A 10238-nucleotide genomic window follows, 5' to 3' on the forward strand; every position below is an offset into this window, starting at 1 on the left:
AGAAGAAAATACGGACCACAGTTGCGACAAAATCTCATTAAACCTGTGTCGGTCTTTTGTATGAACCCTTATTCGTCACATTTGTTTCCCGTTAACCCTGCTGTAAGGCCACATTGACAGGGACATTTTACTTATACTCCACATTTATCGTAGGGTGACCAGCAGTGTGAAAGCAGTGTTGCAAAAACATTTTCATTCTTCACCACACACGTCCCTAGAAGTGCGTGGGCAGTCATGGTCTAATATTAGCTGCCCGCGGGATCTGTTGTCACCATCGGTGTTTCTTTTTCTGGCAGTGAATGAGAACAAGCAAATCATTTCTCATAAGAAGTGTGAAGTTGTGCCATTGTGTTTCTCATCTTTGTGGGTGGCTATCCTCGGTGACAGCGTGTTCTTTTGCTTTGTCTTCTCAGGAGCTTTCTTCCTGTACTCCAGCATGGCCTTGCTGGGTTTCGTCTTCACATATGGCTGCCTGCCAGAAACCAAATCCCGCCGTCTGGAGGAGATCGAAGCGTTGTTCGAAAACCACCTTTGCTCTTGCGGCGCCTCTGATTCGGATGAGGGACGGCAGGTTGAGTACATCCGGGTCAAAGGTTCAAACTACCATCTATCGGACAATGACGCATCAGATGTAGACTAGAGGAAACTTGGGTGTTGCTTACCTCCCTCTGGGTGTTTCATTAGCTGTTTCACTGGAACATGCAGAGCGGCTGAGTCTGTATTAATGTTCTTTTTCCTGTGATCTGCGGGGCCACTGGTTTACCTCCAACATAGATTGGGAATTACATTTTAGAAGACTATGCTTCTATCAGTAACATGTATCAGTTCACTTTTCAAGCAGTCAATTGGGGAAATCCCAATCAACACTAATGCTTTAGCATGAATGTTTCCCATTAGTTCATTCTCTAAATTCAGGGGTGAACTGGCACCTTATCTGGTTTCAGACCTGCTTATTATTTTCAACCACAGAAGTCTATAACACTGGCCTTCTACGCAGATAATAGGCAAAGCATAATACATAGAAGTCCAGTGTCTTTTTCATAGAGACTAGTTATGACTGTTTAACAGATGCAAAGATACAAAATACAAGGGACTGGAATTTGTCCCTAATATTTTGTGCATTTGTTTTATAAGCACCATTTATGATTTATACACGGTTTTATCCCAGAGCTTTGTGTCGGAATACAATGGCAACTCCATTCAAAAAGTTACAGTAAATACAACCACAAAACTTTTGTTGACTGGACAGCAGCTGTTGTCGTCTTTCGTACCATTATGCCTTGGTGTATGAGACACATTCTGCTGTCTCGTTTTTTCAGCTTGTAGCGTAGCACATTTAATGTCAGTCCTTGAGCTGATGTTCTTCTGTTTGCAGTTTGAATTTTTATGAAAAGCAATTGCCAGAGACACACGGTATATCATTACGGTTGAGTAAACTTGTATTGTCGACGGGTGCCGAAACAAAACCGTTCTTACAAACTTGGTAACCCTGAAAGGACTGGAAGTCTTCGTGCTACAGTATGGTTTGTGTATTTATATATTTATTTAAAACAGATCTTTTTGTGAATCCACATTTCGACAAATTACAAATTTCTTAACGTTGCTTACTTTTTCATTTAAAATGTGCTTCGCAAAACCTACCCTACGAACCAATGTTGCAACTCTTGCAATGAACTTTTTCTTGTCGTTATTTCTGGATATAGTGTCTGTAATATCCAGCAAAGAAACCGGGCTGTTCTGTCTGTAGCAGTAAAAGTAAGCTTTAGCTTGATGACTGAGATTTTTAAGTGTTTCGTTCTATCTGAACATTGATATATTAGTGCCTGTGTATTGTGAAGGTGCCTAATGGCCATTTTTCAGTCACATTTCCTGTAGGTCTACATGGCCTTTTTTTTAATTTTAACATGTGCATATTTGCATTTCACCTGTGATGGAATTTTATTGACTAAAATTTCATGTATTTTGCTTTGTGTCTTCCTTCACAGCCTTATGTACAAATAGCCGAGCATATCATTTATGTAGTTCTTGTGTCAAAAGTTGAGGAGTAGGCTTTAGCGTAATTTGGCAATGTTGTTTTGTAAAAGTGTAAACTGTGTAAGGTTACACCTTGTTAGTTAAATACACGTAATTTTCTGTGTAGCAAAACTGTTGGAAAGTAGACAACTGTGTAACAAAAAATAAAAAAGGGTAAGTAAGGGGTATAAAGGCTGCTGCTGTGCTTAGTGAACAGGTTTCTCATGGCAGACACCCAAAATAAACGATTGTAAAAATACAGTACAATGCAACGTTTAAAATGATGGAATTTTCCATATGATTTCTTCTACCTATACTTTTAACCCCACATTAATAGAAATACCCAGAAACCTCAGTAAAAAAAACAGATAATGTGCTAGCAGAAAATTACCATTTAATTTTTTTTTTTTCCCAACAGTCCATTATCTATAAATCTAGTCTATTTATAGACTAGTACCACTTTTTAAAACAAGAAACAGACCATCAAATGCCGTGCGACAATTACACCTAAGTGATCCATTAAAACTCGGTGGTATTTGCAAGTATTGTAGTAATTTTGGTGTTTTCAAGGTGTCATGTGGATAGCTATGGGGAAAAAGGTTTTAAAAAATTGATTAGAAACAAATTCCTTCAATAAATGGAAGAACAGCGATGGCATACTGTAGCACACAAGCACCCTCATGTGGAAAACCGGCTGATTTTTTGAAAATAAAAAAAGCTTTCAAATATCATAGTTGCCTCTTTAGTTGCAAGTTCTTCAGCGTTATAATAGCTGATCATTTTTCAAAGCAAACACAAAAAGTAGTATCAACATGTACAGACTACAATAAAATCATATCAAGAATTGAAGTCAGCACAAAAAAAAAGTTCAAATATTCAACTTGCGTTTGAAAATGATAAGCTATTCTATTGTAAACACTTGTGATTTGTAGTTATGGGGCTAGAATATTCCAGATATTTTCTTTTTTAACCCAGAGCGGTAATAAAGGGATCCTCGAAGATGAGCTCTGATTGTTTATTTCAATAAAAACAAAACATTGTGAAATATAGTTCAGAGTAATAACTTAAACTTCCAAAACTTTGCTTTTCAACTCATTTAGCGCAGCTTCTCTGGAGTGAAAGGTGTAGAAGACACTAGCAACTATAATTCCGTATAGGATTGTATTTGACCAGTTTCACTTAATCCAGGAGAGTTTTCTTAAAACTTCACAAGCTAGTTTTGTACTGAAAGTATTACTACACACAAAAACCACAGATTTACCTGTCCACGGCACAGACTGAGTAACGAAAACTTGTGTCAACCAAATATTTAATGTGATTGTTTTAGGCTGCACCTGTGTCAGAGATAATGTGGTGTTCAGCCCTTAACCTCCGGTTAACACTGTCCTCTACTACAGCTGAGGGCATTAAATGTGTACTTATCAGTAAAATGGTTACATTTTTTTCTATGTGAACCAATTATGTGTGTTTTTGCTAAAGTTTGTGGGGTATTACAGAAAAGCAAATTTAAAAAAAAAGAGTGCTGTATATTTGATTATTGTTCAAGCTGTAAATGTTTTGCTAGAGTTTATATTATATAAAGATAAATATCTTCATGAAATATTGTGTATATGGGGAAAGAAATAAATGTATGAATCAAAGTCATGTTTTGGAGCTTTATTTAACTGCATAAACTGCATCACAACATTAAGAACACTGTAACTATTTTAATCTACTTTTATGACTGTTGCTTTAAAATAAAGGAAGATGCACAGCACAGAACTGATTTCCTGATGTCTTCATCCATCTGTTCTTCGTAGCCCTGAATTTTCCTCTGCTTCAGGAGGAGCAAAATGTTGGCTATTTCTTGAAGCATTTCAGCCTCCTTTGAGACTATGTTAACTCTGGTGCCAGATGTGCCCTCTTCCCTCCCTTGATCTGAAAAGCTTGTCATTGGAGGGCAGTTCTCGTGTTCTCTTTATTCTCCTGACCTAAATTAGAAACATTAGAGCAAAATTTAATGTGATTTTCTATCTCAAGTTTCTCTCAAACTGACACATAAAGAGAGCTGACTATTTCACTTTCATGTCATACCTCTGACATTAGTCGTGCTCAGGTCGTTAGTGAGAAGAAGGTTTGTGGGTCTCTGTAGAATCGTTTTGGCACCGTTATTAGCAGTGATCATGCTCCTGCCTGACAGGGAAACCGCCTTTGATTTCTTGTTGCTCCAGGGCGTCTGCTTCTCTTCGCTCCTGGAGTTTTCTGGTGAAGCTGTGAGTGCATCTGGCTCTGTGGCAGTACCGGCCTGCCTCCCTGTGGCTGGAGGCAGCTCCGACATGTCAGCGTTTGATAGATGCAAGCTGTACCCAAGAGCACTGTCTGCAACAAAGCTGCACTGAGTCGAAGCATCGCACGCCCCAGCTGGGGGGCTGCGTACTGTTTGAGTTCCTGCATCTCGAGTTTCACTTGATGTTTTCTTGCATTTGCAGACATCTGAGCTCTGAGTTTGAGCTGAAGGGTGTGGAGATAAAAGGAGAGCTGTGCTGCTTTCTTTCTCCTGCCCTTTACTTTCAAAGGCCTTATCTGGGGTAGCCATGTTCTCAGTAACTTTTAGGTCAACTCTGAAGTCCATTTGGGATCTTATTCGTGGGGTGTGAGACCTGAGCTCAGAGAGTGTTTCATTTAAATTCCCTTGTGAGCCAGCTGAGGCCAAAGGCTTGATCCATGTAAGAAGAAGATGCTGGGAGGCATAGCTGATAGCAGTCTTCATCCTAATATATAGTTTTAAAAGTAGAAAACAGCAATTCCTGTGTCAGATGGTGTGAAAATATGTCCAGGAAAGAGGTATAAATCAGTGGCACTGTGCAAAGAACACTGTGCTGTTAATGAGTGTTGCTTTTTGGTGTTAACTATTTGGGACAGGTGATGATCATCTGTTTAATAGTAATTTACTCATTTGTGTTTAATTAAAAAAGGAGGCTGCAGAAACTGGCAGAGTGCTGATAGTTAATCTACAGCTTAATTAACATCAGCACTACAAAAATACAGCATGAATTTGCTACAGTTTTGAGGGGTTAGATGAAAGATTACTTTAATGTATTTCAAAGATAACTTTCCAAGTAGAGCACTTCAGAAAGTTGGAATAAAGTTCACAGTGTAGCTTCACTCACATCATTTGAGTCTGGACTCAGGTGACCTCCTCTGAAAGAGTAACTTGGCGAATATTCAGAGCCATTCACTGGCCCAGTGTTGTCTCCAAAGCATGCTGTTGAATTAGAGGGGAAAAAAACACCCATTTACGTTTTGGTTTTTCCTCAAACATGTACATAATAAATGAATTTCCTTAACGTGAGACTCCTTGGAAACTTACAAAACCTTGTGTCAGGGCAGTTGCAGGGCTGTGAACAAAACATAATCAATATTTGACACTTCTGCTGTACCCATGTATATAATCCAGTTATAAAAAATATTAAACATAAACTGTTGGGAGCTCTATATGACAGCTTATGATGACTGGAGAGCCTCATTAAACTTTGTGATGATTTGCTTTCTACACATTTAAAGTTAATTCCGTCGCAGTTCCAAACTTGACCACTTGGTGGCAGTAAAAGGGCAACTTTACTCCCACATGTAGTTTTTAAAACCTGCTTACCTCTGCTCCCATGCACTGTGAGTCTGGCACAGTTCTGGCAATAAAATGATAAAAACCCAACATAAAATGGATTCAAAATTTGCTCCATAATAATGCATTTCGTTAGACTGGAAGTGAAAACACTTACTGAGGTGCAGAAGAGTTTACCGGTGTCTGATCTGGGAGACATATTTTTGATTTTTCACTCCCAGAATGAGAGTGTCCTTCACAATCTTCATCACAAAAGCCTCTAAAGACATTGTCCTCCAATTGCTGCTGAATTTCTGACTGGTTAAGCGTGAAGTCCAGCATGGACTCTTTGTCCTTTGGCCGGTTGAGAAAGATGCTGTCCACATATGTTGCATGGTCTTCTGCCTTGCTTTTACTGTGGCAACACACACGGGCACTGATTGGTTAAAAAATTGAAACTAAGGATAGAAAATAACCAATTAAAATGTAAACTTGTTTTCACCCTGGTTGTGGACTGCCAAAGAGGACTTGAGATGCTGTGGGGTTCTCAAGTTGGAAGAAGGGTTGGTTAAGGTTGTGCGACCAGGGAGATGTGTTTGTCATACTTCTGGGCTGAGAGAAAGGATGAAACTGACAGAGAAACAAATCAGCATTTGTCAGAAGAAAGACACATTATTGTCACATTTTATTAGATTGTAACTATTTTCTCTTAGCAAGAGATGCTGTTGGTCCAAAGACTATAAACTGGTCTAAAACAAGAGGTCACATACTACTCCAGTTTTGGTTGCCGGCAAATTTTAGGTTTCATTTTAAACTTTTAGTTGTAACTTTCAGAGCTCCACATGTTGAAGCTCCACAGTATATCTCTGACCTGTTGAAACCTCATGCTTCTTCTTCAGCGCTTCAGGTCAGAGGTTACTGTTGGTCCCACGTACTGGGTTCAAAACATGTGGGGATCGGGCTTTTCGGGCAGTGGCACCAAGGCACTCTTTACACTTGACCCCTTTAAAAAGCAGCTGAAGACATTTCTATACAAACAAACTTAAAAATAATTTTTCATTTTATTTATATTTCTGGTTTAATTGTGAAGCACTTTGTGATTTTTAACTGTGAAAAGTGCTATATAAATAAATTTTACTTACTAAAATACTATAGTGGTATGATAAAATACTGGTACCTTTAGTAATACCAAAAGTAATGCTACATTACTTTTTCTTCGTTGTTTTCAGCTTTTGTATTGAACAAGAATGCCTGAATTTTAGGCCTGAATAGCCTTAATAAATATAAATAAGTATTTATATTTGGGCACCTGGGATTACACTTGTGTAGGTGTGCAAAAACCATGTTTGTAGATGAGGTCACTGGGGGACAGGCTATCCATTTCTCACAATCTGAAGAAAGCCAATGCCAAAAGGATGGCATGCAGCTTCAATTTTCATCGAAGTTGGCCATCCCCCACTCATTTAAAGTCTTACAGGTTAAAGGGCGAAACGCTGGTGACCCTGAGTGGACCACCTCACCACCAGACTATCAGGAACAGGCCCATTCATCTAGTTACTTCAGCAGCTTCTACTTGAAGCAAACCATCTTCAATGTGTATCTCAGCCTCATGGCAAAATTACCAGTTTTTAATTCCCATGAATGAAATCAATACACAAAAAAAAGATTACATTCACCGTGAAAGACCTTGACACACATGACATATGTATGTCACATTCTATAATTAAAGCACAATATGATTTATTGTAAAGCAGAGTTCTGAGAAGTTACCAAAATCTTTGTTGGCCTGTTAAACAACACCAACATAAGCCATTTTTCCACACCAACTTTAGATAAGTTTCTCAACTCAAGTCAGAGTTTCCATACTTTTCCTTTCTTACATATGAAACCACGTGTGGGGTAAAATGTGTAAAAAATACAACTTTAACCTTAAAGTAGTGATGTAATTCTAATAAGAGCTATCCCTTACTGCATCGGTCTGCGATAGAACTGAGGTGTCCCAGGGTGGGGGAGAAGAGGGATGCAGTGCCTGGCTTTGTTTCTGGAGATTCAGCTGCAGGGTGAAAGTTCCTGTGGAGAACAGTTGGATTTCATAAGATATCATCACGCAAAGAAGAATACGCAGTACTGTAACTCAGTTATAGTTGTTAATAGTCTATTAGTGTTACACAACCTTGGCCTGAGCAGGCAGATGAGGTGGAAGAGAAGGAGCTGCGGGCATCAGGTATGGCAGGCAGGTAGTCAGAGGCACTGTTGTCTGAGAAACCCGACTCAAGTACTGGCGACAACTTACAAAAACAGGGATTTAGTGAGTGTCTTTACATTTGTTCATATTAAACACGTTTTCCTAACTTGAAGTAAAACCATGAAGAGCGGGAAAGTGACTTACACGCTGAAACTTGAACCCTTGTGGAATTACCTTCCTTCTTTCTCTGCTTTCTTGAACACTGTTAAAATGGAAAATATAATACTTTTAAAACCCTTTTCATTCCATTTATTAAGAGGATTATTATTATATTAACATAATTGGCTACAAGAACTGATAACCCACAGTGGGGCTATACCTGTACTCAGACTGGCCCTCAACAAGACACAGCCGTGATGGGGAACAGGGGCTCATCGGGAGCACCAGAGGATCTTTTCTCTTATGCCTGGCTCCTGCCTTACAGCTGCCAAGAACTGCTGCTTTAGGAGGATCTGAAAAACAAGAACACTTTCTGTTTACATCATTTGCCATCCTGAGGCTTAAATGTATTCGATTATTGTTTTCTGGTGATCTGGGGCTGTGAATCTCACCTTTGCATGCTTTTTTAGCAGCAATCTGGTTGACGATAAACAGAGTCATTAGGTCCAAACTACCAGAACTAGTGTTGCCTAGGGAAGGGGCTGGGACAGGTATTCCCATGTTTTTAAGTTTTTGTTGCATTTTTCTCTTTTCAAAGAATTCCTGGAACAGAAAAAGCACAACCAATATTTAGGCACAGGGACAAAGGCTTTGTTAATTTAATACATTTACAAAACTGGTTACAATGAAAAAACATCAAGCTTGAACATTAGTGATTGTTATTTATTTAATGAATTATCATTACACAAGGATATAGATTTTAATGTTTATTACATGAAAAATAAATAAAATGTTTGTGAAAAACAAAGGCAGCAATTTGGGCTGGTGATTATTAATGAAGTATTGGGTATTTGGGGTATTGTTGAGTTTTAAGACTTCACATCAATGAAACTTCAAATAGGCCATGTCTGGGCTTTTCAAATGGCTAAGTTGCCTTCTACTAAAAATACCAAACAACAAATAAGTAATTAAAGTTGTGAACAAGTACAAGTCCAAAGCTACACACATTATAAACCATGTATACACACACACACACACACACATATAGATATAGATAGATAGATAGATAGATAGATAGATAGATAGATATATCGTTTTGTCATTGTTCTACTATGTCTTTTATTCTATTCTAAGTGTCCTTAGATGTCTTGAACGTGGCTTTTAAATAAAATGTATTATTATTATTATTATTAAAAGTCTTATTCCACTACTTTAAATATATTTTCAATATGCAACCTGTGCACTATTGACCTCCTTATGTAAGAATTTAACTTATACTCAAAATTAAAAGTCAAAACAATTCTTTCCATTTTGTAAAACAACCCTGGTTAGAAATGCATCCCTTTAAAGCAAGTTTTCTTCTGGATACAATATTTTATGGAGTATACAATTAAACATTTAATATTTAGCATCCTACTTGCACTTAATGTAAAACAATGTAAGTTTTATTTGTTTGTCTTACCCTCTGCTTTTTGGCATTATTCCTCATCACTAACCGGTTTCTGAAATGAGCAGTTACATGTCTAGTTAGCTTAAACATTTATAGGCTAATATGATATACATTAACACGTCAGCTAATAACCAAAATTTGCTTTCTCTTACCTTGAACCTCCAACCCAGTTCATTTTTAACAGCTCTTAATTACTATAGAAACGACAAAATCCAGAAAACTACAAAGATCAAGCTTTTGTGCCTGTGTCAGCACAGAAATTCAGAGTGCATGCATAGCTTATTGTTTTGTTTCAGCTAGGTAGCTAACTTTATCTTAGCTTTCAGAATACAATAGAAGCGCGAGGACGAACCACCAGACTTCTGACACATGCTCAGAAATGCTCAAAGAAGAAAATATATATGTGTAATTTTCACGGAGTTTGTTTGCTTTATTTCTGTATTTTGTTTCACTGTGCCTTACGTTTGCTTAAAATAAAATACTGTAGTATAGTAGAATAAATCAGTTGGGACTAATTTATTTACGTCTGTCAGACAACCAATCATATTTTTGCCGGGGGCTCGACCAATGAAAAAACCCCTTTGCAAACTAAGTCGCCAGTGACGACAGCAAAACCGGATGTTGGGCTGATTTTCTTTATAAAATAAAAGCTAACACAGACACGTTTGTGTGGTGGAGGTAGGAACGCCTTTAATTTGGCAACAATAACCGGAAGTGCACTTGTTCTAGTTTGGAGTGCTTGTAGCTGGCGCAAAAAAGGGGAGCAGGATGTAGCCGCACAAGTATCGGGCTCGCTTCACATCAGTCCGGCCATCAGAACTCCCTCTCGCTCTTTATGTCGACGCGGTGAG

General features: G+C 38.2%; 2 protein-coding genes across 3 annotated transcripts in view; one reads left to right on the forward strand and one right to left on the reverse strand.

Annotated features, from left to right (window-relative positions):
* The window catches only part of LOC120735585 (proton myo-inositol cotransporter-like), an 82880-nt gene extending 80275 nt beyond the window's left edge, over nt 1-2605 (forward strand). Inside the window, exon 10 of the mRNA XM_040035019.1 lies at nt 414-2605. Coding sequence (XP_039890953.1) covers nt 414-640 — 227 coding nt within the window. The 3' untranslated portion in view covers nt 641-2605. The remainder of the gene's footprint in view (nt 1-413) is intronic.
* A 1049-nt stretch (nt 2606-3654) lies between these two features.
* Nucleotides 3655-10082, reverse strand: LOC120735586. Of its 2 annotated transcripts, XM_040035022.1 has the most exons (14): nt 9540-10082; nt 9400-9439; nt 8390-8540; nt 8158-8290; nt 7983-8040; nt 7767-7881; nt 7563-7663; nt 6096-6223; nt 5772-6008; nt 5645-5678; nt 5363-5390; nt 5163-5257; nt 4087-4763; nt 3655-3983 (listed from the first exon to the last, which is right to left on the reverse strand). In XM_040035022.1, the coding sequence occupies exons 1-13, from the start codon at nt 9560-9562 to the stop codon at nt 4671-4673; spliced, it is 1236 nt and encodes a 411-aa protein (XP_039890956.1). In that variant the 5' UTR covers nt 9563-10082; the 3' UTR covers nt 3655-3983; nt 4087-4670. The 2 variants fall into 2 exon arrangements, with proteins under 2 accessions (XP_039890956.1, XP_039890955.1); XM_040035021.1 differs by having other exon boundaries at nt 9400-10082.
* Between the last annotated feature and the right edge of the window lie 156 nt (nt 10083-10238).

The sequence above is a fragment of the Simochromis diagramma genome, unplaced genomic scaffold (assembly GCF_900408965.1).
Source record: "Simochromis diagramma unplaced genomic scaffold, fSimDia1.1 OVJJ01000816.1, whole genome shotgun sequence".
Lineage (NCBI taxonomy): Eukaryota > Metazoa > Chordata > Actinopteri > Cichliformes > Cichlidae > Simochromis > Simochromis diagramma.